At 48.9% G+C, this 16,230-nt stretch overlaps 1 protein-coding gene and 1 long non-coding RNA gene across 3 annotated transcripts in view; both read right to left on the reverse strand.

Annotated features, from left to right (window-relative positions):
• Positions 1 to 1,624, reverse strand: LOC149335839 (uncharacterized). The gene is made up of 2 exons (XR_016284112.1): positions 1,337 to 1,624; positions 1 to 465 (listed from the first exon to the last, which is right to left on the reverse strand). It is a non-coding gene; the product is annotated as an uncharacterized LOC149335839 (long non-coding RNA).
• LOC149335840 (neuroglian-like) overlaps positions 1,625 to 16,230 on the reverse strand; it is a 27,783-nt gene continuing 13,177 nt past the window's right edge. Inside the window, exons 2-8 of one of the 2 annotated variants that reach the window (XM_089552407.1) lie at positions 15,615 to 15,765; positions 12,558 to 13,832; positions 11,216 to 11,526; positions 9,989 to 10,232; positions 8,007 to 9,298; positions 5,566 to 5,791; positions 1,625 to 2,950 (exon numbers count right to left, since the gene is read on the reverse strand). In XM_089552407.1, coding sequence (XP_089408533.1) covers positions 2,244 to 2,950; positions 5,566 to 5,791; positions 8,007 to 9,298; positions 9,989 to 10,232; positions 11,216 to 11,526; positions 12,558 to 13,832; positions 15,615 to 15,765 — 4,206 coding nt within the window. In that variant the 3' untranslated portion in view covers positions 1,625 to 2,243. Of the gene's footprint in view, positions 2,951 to 5,565; positions 5,792 to 8,006; positions 9,299 to 9,988; positions 10,233 to 11,215; positions 11,527 to 12,557; positions 13,833 to 15,614; positions 15,916 to 16,230 lie in introns of those variants that run through there. The other variant, XM_089552408.1, reaches the window with a different exon arrangement.

Genomic DNA, 16,230 nt, shown 5'->3' on the forward strand with positions numbered 1-16,230 from the left:
TTCTAGACATCATTGTTTTATTGTCGGTTGCGGAAATAGTCGACGAAAGTAGAAAAAAACAAACGCCCCCAGTATTTACGTGCACCATGTTATGTGAAGGTCTCAGCACGTCTGCGGTGTCCATTTCTTCACCGCTTTTCCGCCGGTCCCGAGTTGCATTGGCAGTGGGCGTAGTTGAACAAAAAATACTTGCGCCAACAAAAAGCTTAAACGTTAGCGCACTTTGTGAACGAAATGCAGACAGAAACAAACCCACTGCCTGTGCCTAATATCGGGCGCGGAACGAAGCGCAGCGCCTGGGTTACCAAACTGTAATCTGTGCATAATTTTAAGAGATCAAGTATTTGGACGACCTTGGCAAAGTTCTTTTAATTCAGCAGTACACTATGTGAGGACTTCACAAATTTGGCCACTTCGTTTCGCCGCCCAACATGATCAATATCGGGAGGGTGTGGGGATCGCCACCTGAAAAAAATAAACATGTCGTTAGTGCAAAAATACTAATTTAATTTGCACAGCATGGCATGAATAGAAGCGGCGACATGAACTTTTACCCAACTGCAAAGTGAGGAAAAATGCAGCCATGGCAACGTAAGATGAAAAAATACACGGCATGCACAGGACGGTAAACTCTGCCACGCATTGTAATAAATTATTCGACTGAAATCGCATCGAATGCACTGTAAAAAAATCCACACTATGCATAACCGTGCCAGAGATACAACAAACGCAGCGACTTGAGCAGTGCCCCGATCCGATTGAGATTGGAATTCTCAACACAGGTGCGGCGATTCTGCCTGTCAGTGTAAGTGGTAATAGCGTTCCATTAACGTACCAACCTATTAGATCGTGTAACTGCACATTTTCTGGTATTTGTGCACCAGTGAGTACTGGCGGGAGCGGAGAAGGCGAGAATGCGAATTGCTTTCAGTCAACTGGCTTGTATCGCTCGTAGTACGAACAGCCCTACGCAAGCGGCAGGAGGGGCCGAATTTCAATTTCATCGCGCGTATCTCCGCAAACAAACATTCTAATCATGAGAAGTGGATTCGTTTCGGTCATGTACTCGCTGTTTCCAAAATGTTCAGTTTGTAAACGGGGTACTCTGTCGCAAGCTCAGCATCTAAACTGTCACACTCGCCATGTCCAAGCAGGCAGCGAGAGAGTTCATGAAAAACTGCGCTCCACGAAAAACTAGATATTCATTGCTCTCCTGCGATCTTGTGTTTCAACACATTTTGCTTGCGTTTTTTCTAACATGCAACACCGTGCCGCATTCGCCCTACAGGCAACCGGCGACAAAAAAGCACGCGTGAACTGCGAGCATGGCACTCACCGATGCTGATCGTTCGCTGTGTTGAGGAACGGTCGCTTGCTCCCAGTTGGTTATTGCAGGAGCTAATGGCATAGCACAAACGAGGATGGACACGAGGCGAACGCCCACCCAAAATTTCTAGGCTTGGAAGGAATAAAACGGGCGAATGACACTTTCAGAGATCGCACGCTGCTTCGTCTGCAGCCCACCGGCTGCAAATTATCAGTCCAAGATGGCGTCGGCGGTAGGCGGCGCTCGAGTAAAACAAACATGGCGGCGCCCAGGTATCGAAACTAAAATCATGTATATAGTCTCGCCAGCAGCGACTTCAAAGGCAGGTACACTATGTATAGCGGATAAAAAAGTATTTGCAAGTTTAATTTACATGCTATAACACTGTTTTTAGAAAAAAAATTTGTTCGTTATAGCTACAAGCGAAGCAACCAAACAAAGGAACGTGCAACATCGCTGCCCGCTGCCATCTTGTTTGTTATCAAAATTCTGGATAGTCTTGGCTGATCTTGGCTTTTCTTCTATTTTTTTTTTCATTGTTAAAAACTGTTGAACCTTGCTTTATTTGCATTATCACGTTACAAGCAGTCAATCATTATGAGTCCTTTTTCTTTTCCATCGACCTCTTCAGAAATTCCGCTCATTTTCTGTCATTTTTTTTTTTTACTACGAGTGCACATTGCTTTCCCGTTTAGCACCGCGTAGCCTAAAGTGCCACTCGAGGTGCCGAAGCGCACTCCCGGTAAGTGCGCTTAACGTGCGTGCTTGCTAGTGTATTAGACGTCCCTGAGAATTTTTCTTGCTCCGGGCCTATGACACAGAAAAGTCCTTTCGAACTCTTGCGCATGAATAACCACAGAACTCGTGCTTTCGTGAAAACTATTTTTTCTCTTTCATATGGGAGGTACCTGTACATTCAGGACGTGAGTTCTAAGATCTTAGACAAAATATGCGCTCGGACACCGCCAGTCGTTTGCAGGGCACAAGAGTTCTTGGTCGCCTCCGGCTGCTGGTTCCCGCCCGTTAAGCCAATCACATCGGTGGGGGGCGTACGCGCTCGTCCCTTCTGGTTTTGTGCTTCGACCCTTACGCGATACGGCTTGGACAAGGACGCGACGCGCACAACGTGTTCGTTCGCTGTCCAGTCCTCGACGATATGCGAGCTCCAATTGGCACTTCCAAGATCCTCGCGCTTCCAGAGGACCTCGTAGAAGAACCCCGGTGCATTGTGCTCGATGGGAAGCATCGGCGTCCACGTGATGACCATGTTTTCAGAGTTGTTCCTGCTGCTGACCTCCACCCGGTCAGGGTTTCTGTACGGCACGTCCTCGGGTGTTGTGCACGTCGAGGATGGTCCAGAGGGCAGTGAGGGGCCGACCTTGTTGTGTGCGACTACCCGGAACGTGTAGTTGACCCAGGGACTCAGAGGCAGACGAATCTCGGTGTCCGTAGGAGGAATATTGACGACGGCGTTCTCCCAGTTATCGGGGCTGAAGGAGATGCTGTATTGGAGAGTGTAGGAAAGGATCGGAGCCCGGCTGTCTGCTTCCGGGGCTTTCCACTGCACGAGAGCTTCGAGACCGTCGCAATGTGTGCTTGTAACCTGCGGCGCACCAGGGGCATCTGCAGAGAACAAAGATTTACGGTATAGGATTACCGAAAACAGCAGTCACGGGATCGTGTGAGATGACTTGCTCGAACAGCGGCGTGACTCTACACATATCTGTTCTAATGCGCAATGCGCGCCACTCAACCGCGCATGCCTGCATAAAAAAAAAAAGATATGCGGCTTCAAATGGTAATTGATTTTATGGAGCTTAACATCTTTAAGTTACTCCGGCTATGAGGGGACGCCGTAGTGAAGGGCTCCGAATAATTTCGACCACCTATGATTCTTTAACGTGCACTGACAGCACACACTACACGGGCCTCTAGCATTCTGCCTCAATCGTAATGAGACCGTCGCGGCCGGGGTCGAACCGGCGTCTTTCGAGTCAGCAGCCGAGAGCCATAAACACTGAACCACCGTGGCGGCTGATTCTAGTGATATTGTTCGCATGATTCAAAGTACGAATCATTACACCTTATCAGCTTATTTGACTTACAGCTGCTGCAAAGTTGCGCTTGCCGATTTCGATTTTTCACCGAGCCAGTGGCTTTTATAAGTTGGAAAGGGTAAGAAATGAAACACCGGTGTCGCCAAAACGGGACATCTTTGCAAACGTTAATCGGTACGTCGGGACATTTTCCTCAGGTGCATCAGGACATCGGTGCGTCAGGGCAACAAAACGTGCGGTGTGTAAGGAAATTTTTTGCTCGGATCCCTGAGGCCAAGCTACACCGCCATTCAGTTCCAAACGGCGATCACGGAGTTCTTTTGGTTTTTACGCCACTAATTTGGATCAATCCTTATAAAAATGGCCTATAGACAGTCTACTGACTTATCATTGACTCTATTGCCTCCCTATAGATATTTATTTTTGTATATTCATAGTCTATAGACTGTCTATCGATAAACGTCTATGACCATAAATTTACAGATTGTCTATGACTGTCTATAGCATTTGTATTGCCTATAGACTATTCTCTAGTATTTGTCTATAGAGAGTCTATAGACTTTATAGACAGACTTCTATGGGTTTCTATGGAATTTTCTCATCAATAAATGTGTCTTTTGCTGCCGAACAGATGTCGAAGTAGCCAGTTAGTGCGATGGAAGCAATTTTCACTAATACCATAAATTGCCCGAAGTTGCCCTCATTGTACTTTTTAAACGACTCAAATGTGTGTTCCTTAAGGCTGTCGCTGGAAAGGTTTTTCGATAGGCCTGCTCTGGCCTTATAGTGCCATATTGTACTGCCGTTTAATTAGCACACCCAGGGATATCCATGTACTGCGCTTGCAAGAGACGTTGCTGATGTCTTGGTAGTTGCCAGACCGTGCTCTGAGCTTTTGTACTGGTATGTCCCTGTGTGCGCTGCAGGGGCACACGGCTGTCTCGTGACGCGTGGAGTGACCAGAATTCATGTCACCACAGCGCCTAGCGCAGTCACGTGTTCGAATTATAAAAAGTTGTATAGCTATTACTTACGGCCAGTTACAAGTTTCTAATTACAACCACGAGCCTAAATGTAATTAGTTAACTAGCATTTAGTTTTAACGATTCATCTTTTTCCTGACGTCCGTCACAAATTATGTACTATGCCTGCAAAAGCCATTCTTAATTCAAGAAGCTTACCTAAAAATTATAGATGGGCTTCGCTGAAACATCCGCTACAGCGGGAGGTAAGTTCTGTGGCTCATGTTTCACTGTACGGCAGCAGGTTTTTCAGAAGCGTTCGCTGATAGAAAAACTAATAGCCATCGCAGCAATCAAACTTGATGGTAGATTGCTCGATATATCGACGCGATTTGTATGGAAATGTTTCTGGAATCACTGAAACTCCTTAGTCAACTACCGTAGCAGCGCCAGCGACGTTTGTTAAAGGAAACTGAGGACAACTCTGTCTATAGTCGCATACAACTTAAGTCTGCAGTGAAGCTCCGCCCACACTCAGCCTCCGCGCACAGAATTCCTCCACGACGAAAAAGTAGTCCGCTGCTTGAACGTTTCTTGTTACATAAACAAGAAGCTTACCAAAAGAAAAAAGATAAGCTTTAGAATTTTGTTATGTGGATTGTTTGATATAGTCAAACATTAAAAAGCAATTTCGTTTACAGTTTCGATTGGCCAGCGGAGTAATACAAGACGCCGCGGACCGCGGCCCAGTGTTAGCAACTGCTGTTTTTTTAAGTAGTACCCTCCTATAATTATTGTTCTCAATAAAAAACACGCTCCGCATCTTTCTGGTGATGTTGATGTTCGTACGACAAAAGACGCATATATGGACAAGAAATTAGAGTTAAAAATCTCCTGCCAGTCGATTCACACTCAAGACGTCCAGACAGAAAAGGACGGGTCACCTTTTTAAAGCGAATTGTGGCGTAGCGTAGCACCTGGGATCCGCGCAAAAAACCGGTGTTGACGCACGCATTTTAGTTGCGATATCGGCCAGAGATGGTGACACTTGCATTTTGTTTTCTGGTCGTTTGCAGAGCATAAAAGCTCCGTTTTTTTTTCTTTTTTTTGTGAAAATGATCTCTTTGTGACGAGAATGTAGTGCCCTATCGATACAGGCCATCTCTTCATTGTTCTTAGTGTCCCTTTAAGTAACATAGACGTAACAGGGCAAACTAACCGAGACCTCCTGTCAGGACCTCCTCGATGTGCGAAGCGCGCTTGAGTCCGCCGTCTGTGGTGACGACCCGCAGCTCGTACAGGGCGCCCGCTTCCAGGCCCTCGAGCAGGATGCTGTCCTCGTTTGTCTCCACAGGGGTGGCCAGCCACTCTTCGTCCCCATGGTGCCGGTATTGGACGTAGAAGGCATTCCCCGAATGGCCGCTCATCGCCGGCAGCCACGTCACCTGAAAGTCCACGCGCAAGAAGTCCACATTCTCTTGCGAGACTGTTGAACATTACTTTGGTTTTCTGCATGTTAATTTTAAGACCTACCTTAATGCTCTGCCTGTCTAACTTATTTATTTTGCATTGCAGCTCATCTCCTAAGCGATTTAGCAAGGCAGTGTCATCAGCGAATCGGAAGTTACTTAAGTATTCTCCATTAACTCTTATCCCCAACTGTTCCCGATCCAGGCCTCCCAACACCTTTGTAAACAGGCGGTGAATACCAGTGGCTCGTACTGTTCATTTCCACCATTAAAGTGGCAACAGTCGCATTACAAGCAAGCAAATCAGTCATATGCGTTCCCTCTGGCTATGCTTCCCAACTCTTGGAGTGCGCTCTTCCAGTTAGACTAGGCTATCCATGCGTTTCACTGCGATAACATGAAGAAATACGAGCAGAAAAGAAACCCAAGACAGAAGATAAGACGAATTAGTACGTCTTGTCTCCTTTTCATTCGCGGACTGTCTGTGTCTGGTGTCCTTCCGACTGTCCTCTTCCCCTATCATGCATCTGTTTTATGTATTTCTTCCCCTCGTATGTCATCACGTCTCCTCAATGCAGAGCATGCAGAGGGGACGTATAAAAATTCAGGGGGCACTTTGACTGTCTAAAGTGGGTAGAGGCGGAAGCGTTTTCCGCACCACCTTCGCTGTTTCTGTGGCACTGGTGGCGTCACATATAATTGAGTACTAATTACTAAGTGATGACAAATCACTAATTAATGGTTAATTACTGATTAATGCCTGAATACAAATTAACTGCTAATTAATGACGCTTAAGCTTCGCCTTTAGGAGTGGAACGCGACAGCGCGTTGTAGCGCTGCCAGGGAGTCCACGGAACCCCACCACCCGTTTCGGCGGATGCCTTGCCCTTTGAACGCAACGCTTTTTGAGGAAAGGAAATGGCGCAGTAATTCTCTGTCATCTCGGTGGACACCTGAACCGCACCGTAGAGGAAGGGAGGAAGTGGGAGTGAAAGAAGATAGATAAAGAGGAGCAGTATTGAAGAAAATGAAAATTGTATTTGAGGAAAGGAAATTACGCAGTAACTGTCTCACAAAATTCAGGGGGGCACTTTTCTGACCTAAAGTGTGGTCACTGAGGTGTGGTTAAGATGTTAAGCTTCGCCCCTAAGAGTGGAACGCGACAGCGTCTTGCAACGCTGCCAAGGAGTCCATAGAAGGCCATCGCCCATTCGGTTCTACGCTTCCCTCGTCGGTAAATTGGTTTTTGAGGAAAGGAAATGTATCTGTCTCTCATTTGTCGGTGGACACCTAAACCTTGCCGGAAGGGAATGGAGGAGGATGAGAGTGAGTGAAGACACCGTATTCACTAGACGCGCCTTTGTTCATTCCAAACCATCGAGCTGGCATGGCGGTATAATAAAGAAAAAAAAAAGCTGGCATGGCGGAGTGGATAGCATGCTCGTCTCTCACGCCGAAGACCGGGGTTCGATTCCTGAGCTCGACCAATTTCTTAATCGGTTTTATTTATTTATATGGCCTGACTAGTAAAGCTAATTAGGCTAATTTGGTAATTAAGCAATTAACTAAGCTCTGTCCCACTTACTTGGAGCATCGCTATACGATCCCTTCAATTGGTTGCATGGTTACTAGCCAAAGTACAATTGGCCCCGTTTGAAATTCCCGCACTGTGACGTCACGACCGTTTCCACCAATTGAAAAGCGTGACATTTTCTGTCGACAACTGCTGCTTACAACGATGAGACATTAAAGGCTTCCGCCTTAATAAATAACTAGCCGACTTAGGACCATTGCTGCAGATAACTCATTCATTTCTGAGAGACAAACGGTTCTTTATCTGGCGATCACGCGTGCTGTTTGAACAGCTTTTTTCCTGATTTTCAGGTGGGACATATGATTATATAATCACCATTTTGTTCTCTATTCTGCGCTATTTTCTCTTAACTTTAGAACCACCACTGTATCTAGGTCCAAGCACGAACTCTGTGCTGCGAAACGAAAGCGAATAGGTTGGAGGGTTCTGGAGGGCTGCAGTTAGTGTGAGTTCCCGGAAATAGTAAAAGTCATCGAGCTAGGCATCGGGCTTATTGTATAGTCTAGACTTGAACTTATCAAGTTTGAATGTGCGCTTTCCGCAGCTCCCCTGCAGAATAGCGCAAAATTAAACTCGTCGCGTGAACGGGGTCTCACCTTAATGCTCGCATTGCCACCACTGCCCGGAACGTGCGCCCAGTTGAAGTTCGGTACGTCCGGCAAGCGCTCCGAGCGGTCAGCCGTCCGCAGCTCTATGAATTGGCGGTCGCCTTCGCCCTGCGCCGTGGCCGCCCGGATTGTGATGCGGTATACGGTGTTGGGCTTGAGGCCCGTTAGCCTGGCGCTCGTGTGGAGCGGGTCGCGCACCGAAGGTCGTTGCTCCATCAAGGGCCCATATGCAGGGCCTCTGACTTCCTGGTAGTAGATGTGGTAGCCCGTCAGCACGCCGTTCGGTTGCGGCGGCTGCTTCCAAGTCAAGTAAAAACCTGTTGAGCCCATCGGGACGCCTTGAAGAGCATCGACAGGTCCGGGAGTGTCTTCGGGTGTCGTGAACTCGATGGTCTCTGAAGGTGGCCCGTTGTACTTGTTGTTGAAAGCGAGGACGCGTACCTTGTTGCGTGCGAAAGGTCGGAAGACATTGAGCATCGGTGTGGTGTCGTTGGCCGCCACCACCACCTCTCGTAGCAGCCCTTCGCCGTGCTCGGGCGTCCACGTTTGGACCTTGTAGCCACGAAAGTGGCCCCGTACCGACTCGGCGCTAACGGGACTCCACGACAGCTGCGCAAACCGTGGACTATGCACTTGAATGAGCTTGAAGTCCTTGGGCTCGGCAAGTGGCACGTCTTCTCCTGAGTAGCCGATCACTTCGGCGGCGAGCGTCTGTGCCGGTCCCTTGCGGTTGTATGCTTCGACCCTGATCCTGTACGGAGTGAATGTGGGCAGACCGTGGACAACGTGCATGTTCTGCGTCCACTCCTCTACGATTTGCGAGTGCCACGTATCACCTGGGGGGTCGTCACGCTTCCAGAGCACCTTGTAGAACAAGCCTGGCGCGTTGTGATCAATCAAAGGCATTGGCTCCCACTTGATGACCAGGTTGTCTGGGCGGTCTCCGCAACCGACGACACTGTCAGGATTCTTGTACGGTACATCCTCGGGTGTGGTGCACATTGTCGACGATGGCTCAGAAGGCGCTGAGGCACCGACCTTGTTGAAGGCCACTACACGGAACGTATAATTTGTCCACGGGCTCAGTGACAACCTGAACGCTGTGTCGGTCGCAGGAATGTTCGCGACAGCATTCTCCCACTTTTCGTGAGTGAAGGATGTGTTGTACTGGATAGTGTAGGACAGGATGGGAGCCCCACCGTCACCTCTGGGCTTCCATTCCAAGAGAGCCATTCTTCCCTCGCACACCACGCGCACTACCTTCGGTGCTTGAGGCACATCTGAAAGAGCAGACAGAGCATTCGATGGGGGAAAAAAAACATCAAGACCATTTCCACGTGTCAGAAATAAAACAACGAATGTGCGGAAGGAATTTTGGCGGTGAGGACTGTGTATTGAAGCGCATTGAAAACGATGCTTAGACTTCTGGCATTTGAAAGTGTAGAAGACATGAAACTGCAGGAATGGAGTGGAGAGGGGGAGGATAAGACTGTGAGAATATGTAAGGTGGAATAATATGCTGGTGGAGATTTGGGCGCGGGATTCTGGCGGTAAAGATGTAGGGTATAGTCCTGCCTCACACTCACGGCTCGCTGTACTTGTCAGACCGGACACCCGCCTTATCTATTCTAATAGGCCATCCAACACCTGCGGGTACGCGGACACCGCCGAAGACGACATGATTTTGCCGAATGTGTCATACATAGTTGTTGCTGTAAAACCGAAATGCAGCCAGGCATGTATAATGCGAAGCTAAGGTAACCGATGGTCCTTAATGGTAACGGAGGGGAATCAAATAGAAGACAAGCGTAATAGGGGTGGCATTAGAGTGAAGTGGGCGGTTGTATTAAAAAAATTGCGGGGATACATTGGCCGCAGCTGGCACAGTACATTTGAAGGGCATGACAGAGTCCTGCAACCGAAGTGTGCATGGTCAGGCTGATGATGATGGAACACAATTAGGCATGCACCTTGTACGATGAGCGTGGCCTGCGCGCGGTCGCTGTCCAGCGCGGTATTTGCCACGCATGTGTAGTCGCCCGCGTCGAGCACCGTGACCTTGGTGATGATGAGCGTGTTGTCGTTCGCCAACACCAAGCGAGGATTAGCCTCGAAGTCTATGGGCTGGCCGCTGAACAGCCATCCGACGGCTAGATCCAGGCTAGGGTCCACCATGGCAAGACAACGGAACTTCGCAGCCTTGCCGACCGCAGCCTGCACAACGAACCAGTCCGCGCAAGAACTTACTGACGACAGTTTTACGAGCCAGATTTCGGGGCCACCGCTGTATTAGGCGGCAATAACAAAAAAAAAAAAAACTGTGATCACTGCGGCTACCAGCACTGGAGCAATGCGAAAGCAAAACGTCCACATACTACATCGGCGTCCGCGGCTGTTGGGACGTCTAAGTGTATTTTTTTCACGTTTTTCCGTGTTTAATTAAATAACTAATTACACCTCATCAACCAAATTTTTCCCATGGCAACATTTTATCATACACTATATATCACAGGGACAATTTCACAAATTTATCTTCACAGAACGGTGTAATCGTGCGGACACTTGTGTAAAATTGCGGACACTTTTTGCAGACGCTACCGGGCCATATAATGTTCTCGCATAAAAAACCACAGTAGTGTCGTTAGTTTTCATCGTGTCATATATATTCCTCTCAGACAAGAAGTGAAAGAAACTTTTCTAACTCTTAGATTTGTCCGAGGAAGACTCCCATGTTGCTCACCGAAGAGGTGGTCTTTGTGGGTATTCGAGCCAAATTTGAGAGCTGTGCGTGGACCCTATATTTTACTATAATTTCGAAATAATTTTCAAAAATCGCTGCTCGCAGTAGCTGGCAACCGATTAGGGCGCCCTATCATCGCGGGCCCCTTCTCCGGTGACGTCAGGGGGCAGAAGCGCCAGCCTCCAAGCTCGCCCCGTCTGCCCACTAACGTCATCGGGGTAGGGGACGCGCTGTGAGGTGTGTCGCCCTAATCGGTTGCGAGCTACTGCGAGCGGCTATTTTTGAGAATTATTTCTAAATTATAGGGTGCACGCACAGCTTTCAAACTTGACTCGAATGCCGACGAAGACCACCTTTACAGATCTCTTACGCTCGAAATACGCCCACCAAAATTATTTCAGGGTCCCTTTAAAGACGCATGGAAGTTGTGGAAAAAAGGTGAGATGCTTTACATCACCTCGTAGTTCTCGGGGGGATCGATGATTCGTGTCCTCTGTTTGACCTCTAGCAAGCCGTCAGCCGCAGCGTTTCCATACTTGTTGTGGGCGGCGCAAGTGTACTTGCCCCTGTCACTAGGTAGCATAGTGTCGATTTTCAGGTCTCCCGAATCCAGGATGTGGTATCGTCCTCCAGTCAGCTCCTGGCCGTCTTTCATCCATTTCACTACTGGTCGCGGCGACCCGAAGACGCGGCACCGCAGCGTGGCGCTCGACGCCTCCGCTGACTGCGTCAACTGCGGTGGCACCTCCGCGATGTGGGGCGGATACGCTGAAGTAATATGCAGGATGACCGCATGGAATGAACGCCGGAATATCCACAACCTCCACGACATGTCTGAATAATTGCAGGAGAAGTGCTGGATGTATAGATTAATCATTGACACCGCCTTTTTAGTGGCGCCTACTGCCCCATAGCGTTTGTTTAAGCCCCACCACTCTAAAATAAAGAAGCTATAATAGTGCACAAAGACGGGAGAAAGGCGCGTAGACAGAGCGCTGATTCACATCAAAGGATACTTGCTGCTGGCACGAAGGGAAACCAGGAGGAAAAAGAAGAAAGAAAGAAGTCTTGTCAGAGTTCTTTTCGTTAATATATAGTTCAACCCCGTTAAAACGAAGTTTAAGTGGCCAAGAAAGCACTTTGTTATAGCCGCAGCTTCTTTATAGCGTAGCTTGGTTATAGCCCGTATTGGCCGAGCCACGAAGAGGAAACGCCATTCGTTCGTTATATCCATTATTTCGTTAAAAACTGTTCCGTTATAACAAGGTTGACTGTACTACCTAGCCCAAGAACGTACATTTTGGTGGCTGCCTATCCATTGGAGGTTGGTGCAGCACGAGCCCTGATGACCAGGCTTCTCTGGTCGTCGAGGTCCGAGCTGCACAGCACCTTCTCCCATTGCTCGTATCTAAGGTTTGGTGGTTTGGTATCTTCGGTATTACTTGGTTTTTTGACACCCGTTGCTTGGGTTTTCACCTAAGCTTGGGTTTTCTCCACAGAATAGACATGCGCTCTGATACATCGTTTAATACATCTTGTGCATCTCGTGTTTGTTAGCCATAAGTGCCACCCAGATGCAAATAGTGGATTACATATTTTATCTTCAGATGGAGATAACATTTAGGTGCATGGAAGAACCAAGCGAGCTATCCTAGATCCATTTGTTTCATTTATTATGAGGGCTCACAATTAGGACACTTTAATTTATTTTCCAAAATGCAAGGAGAAGAAACATCGGGGAATAACTCTTAAATGTAACTTACATTGATAAATACAATAAAAGTTTATCCATGACTCACCGGCTACGTTAAGGTAGAAGTCCCGGAAGGCATATCCGTGAGGGTTAGAGGCGTTGCACTGGTAGACAGCCATGTCGTCCTTAGTGAGCGCCTCGATAGTGAGCACGAGCCCCTCTACACGTCGCCGTGGGTTAGATCCCGCCTTCTCGATAGGCACGCCATTGACGAACCACTGAAGCTCTGGCTTGGGTACACCTGCGGCGGCACACTCGAACCGGACGCTTTCCCCTTCGGCAGCGATGGTGTTGGTTGGCGCGCGCAGCCAATACGGCGCTGCTTCCACCTTGACGTGCACGGTATGAGTCTGGTCAGCTCCCACTCCATTACTTGCTTGGCACTCATACGTGCCTTCGTCCTCGAAGCCCAGCGACTTGATCTCCAGCGTCTTGTTGTCACTGGCATACGCTAGGCGCTCCGTCGATGTAAGCTTCCCAGTGCCGCTCTTGGTCCAGGTGATCAGCGGCTGTGGCGTACCGCCGTAAATGCAGTACAGCTTGAGCGTGTGGCCTCGAAGCGCCGTTAGGTTTGGGGACGACACGTATTGCTGGATTGGCGCTAGTCTCGTATTTCCTGCCGTGGGCAGAGGCTCTACTTGCAGCTGGACCTTGCTGACAATTTTATACTCATGCCGGACAGCCGATGTAGCTACGCAAGCGTACACGGCATCCGAGAGCTGGTCGTCCAACCCCACGCTCGAGAAGTGCAGTCTACCCTCTGGATCGACCGCGAGATTCGAAGAATTGAGGCTCCGCAGCGCACCGTTCGCGTGAAGAACAACCCAAAAAAGTCGAGGGGGCGGGTATCCTCCCACTGGAGGCTCACAGTCCAGGGACAGCGGGGCGCCCTCCACGGCACGGGCCACCCTAGGCAGGTTGTCGGCGATCTCGCCCATCTCGGCCTTACGTACCCAGACGGCGCTGGACACGGACGTGCCGTACGGGTTTATCGCCTGGCACTGATACAGCCCTGCGTCCTCGTCATGCGGCTTGACGAAGACGAGCGAGCCACGCCCTGGTTGCTGACTGATGCGGTCGTCGAAGTGGGTGTGCTGAAACTCCCGGCCGTTTTTTGTCCACTTGTAGACGGGTTCGGGGTTTCCCCCGGCGTCACACTCCAGCACGAAGGGTCTGTCCCATTCATCGTCTGTGCGCGATACCGTGAACAGTATTTCGTGTGGTGGTGTCTTCACAATGGTGGGTGGCGAGGACAGGTGAGAGGTGCCGACCACTGCCGCTGCTAAAAGCAGCAGGAGTGGTAGTAGTGCAAGCATCATTCCTGCATGTTAGGACACGTTTTTTTATTGATTTAAGCGCACAAACTGTGGCCATGAAAGGCCCGGCGCAAGCAATAAGTGTCTATTGCGACTCGGTTGCTGACAACGAGGATCGCGGTTTCAACTTCCGGCCGCACTGAGCGATCTTCCACGGCAACTAAATGCAAAGACTTTCGTGCAGTGAGCTTTTGTGAGACTTTCAAGAGCACTGAACATGGTCGATATTAATCCGGATCCCTCCACTACATCGGTATGTATATTTATACAACAGTTCTGCACTACGTTGTTATATTTGTAATGGAGCCATCCAAGAAATCGGTATATTTATACAGGAGTCCTCCACTATTTCGTCGCATTTATAATGAAAATACTTATCTACGTCCGATATGGATGCGGTTTATTTGAGCGGCCCTTGCCCGCCAGCTGGCCAAGATTCATAGGTACGAGGGCTACCTGTACGCCTTAGTACCTCAAATAACGTCTTTTAATTTTCTCCTCATAGCCCACAGTGTTGCTGCTTTGACTAGTAAAAACTAATGTACTAATTACGCGACTACAGAGGACTGCGCGGACACTGCTCTCGTTGGTCAAACTTCAACGCTGAGGTTCCGCTCATATTTGCTTGTTGCTTGCCTAAACCTCGATAGTGGTTTTAACTTGCACTTTGATGCACTACGCCTTACACTAGCAACTAAAGCACATGCATGAGGGTTTGTGGGTGGCTTCGCAAGCATGGACAATGCATTCAGCGCTCCTGGGTCGAACACACACACATAGAGGTTGATTGGTTTTTTTTGGTTTTTACGGGGTTTAACGTCCCAAAGCGACTAAGGCTATGAGAGACGCCGTAGTGGAGGGCTCCGGAAATTTCGACCACCTGGGGTTCTTTAACGTGCACTGACATCGCACAGTACACGGGCCTCTGGAATTTCTCCTCCAAAGAAATTCTAGCCGCAGCGGCCGGGATCGAACCCGCGTCTTTTGGGTCAGCAGCCGAGCACCATAACCGCTGAGCCACCGCGGCGGCACATAGAGGTTGAGGCATCTGGGATGTGGAAGTGGGTGCTCCGGAGGAGGTACACTTTAGAACTAGAGGGCCCCCAGAAGGTGATCGGATCCACTAGGGGCGTTGGTTTGGAGTGCTTGACACGAACCACACACACCGACCCCAGCTTTTTTGCGGAAAGAGGACTGTACTACTTACACAGTGAAAATAATGTAACCTGGTGAAAGAGTCTTCATATACAACCCTAAAATAGCTGTACATATAGCTGTACATACGTTTAGCGCGCTGCTTTTCTTCTTTTTTACTGCGTTAGCAGTGTAGCTTTTTTTTTCAGCGAAAAAGCTGCGGTGTATGTGCGTGAAGCCGCCACTCTCCAGAAGCACCATCTAGAGGGAGCACCCTCCGCTGGTTGCACTTTCGAGCACTCCACGGTAAAGATGCATCCCCCATCTACGAGCCTCAAACCACCACCTAACTACCTCTTTCTACCCTCCAGAATCTCCCCCACCACGTTCCACCCAACTGTACCCTTTAGAATTCTGCAACCACCAGAAGCCCTCGTAAAACGAGAACGACAACGCGACGGAGAAATGAAATTCAATGAAAATGGGAAAGCGATCAATGTAAAAGTGAAATATACAAGTAATACGGTTAGAGCTGATTGGCCTTATCACATCATATGATCACCTCTGCATTTTTTTTTTCATGCTTGGTTCTGATCAGCTCATACACTTCGTTCATTGCATGCATCTGAGCAGCCATATCTGTACACTCTTACTTGTAAAACTGTTTCCTCGAGGACAGATGAAGGGGGGCCGTCTCCGGGGACAGATGGAGCAGCGCCGTCTTTGGCTGGTCTTACCTCTCGGGCGACGATCGTCTATAGAAATCCCACTCCTTGATTTTGTGACTGGGAATAAAAAACCCGCCTGGCGGCGAAGGAGACTGTGTGAGGATGAGGGGAGCTTACCAGCTAGCAATGCTACACCTCGCTAACTCTCCTCCTCTTACGGTGATTGCAGAGGCGACGCTGCACTAAAGCTTCTGTAGGGCGCCAGTAAACAAGACGGACGACCTTGCAGGGCGCAAAAAATTACACAATTTAAAAAGAGGCCGCGATATATAAGCGATATGAGCGGCTTTGCCTTTCAAGTGTTATCACTTAAAAACAAAAGTAACCAAGATGTCTTTGGGAAGTATAAACACGTGGACCATTCAGGCTTTAGCACTCGGGTGAGTGGCTGGAGTTGTTTGGAGTCAGGGAGTGCGCAGAGCTCGTCGTCGTGATTCCTGCGATGGATTTATAGTCCCGAGTGTGGGTCAGGTTTTTAAATCTACTGACAGCCATTTCTAACGATATAAAATAATCGATTAGTCTACTTTGACTTGCGCTC

This window comes from Amblyomma mixtum, chromosome 7 (genome assembly GCF_055824585.1).
Source record: "Amblyomma mixtum isolate Tamu chromosome 7, ASM5582458v1, whole genome shotgun sequence".
Classification (NCBI taxonomy): domain Eukaryota; kingdom Metazoa; phylum Arthropoda; class Arachnida; order Ixodida; family Ixodidae; genus Amblyomma; species Amblyomma mixtum.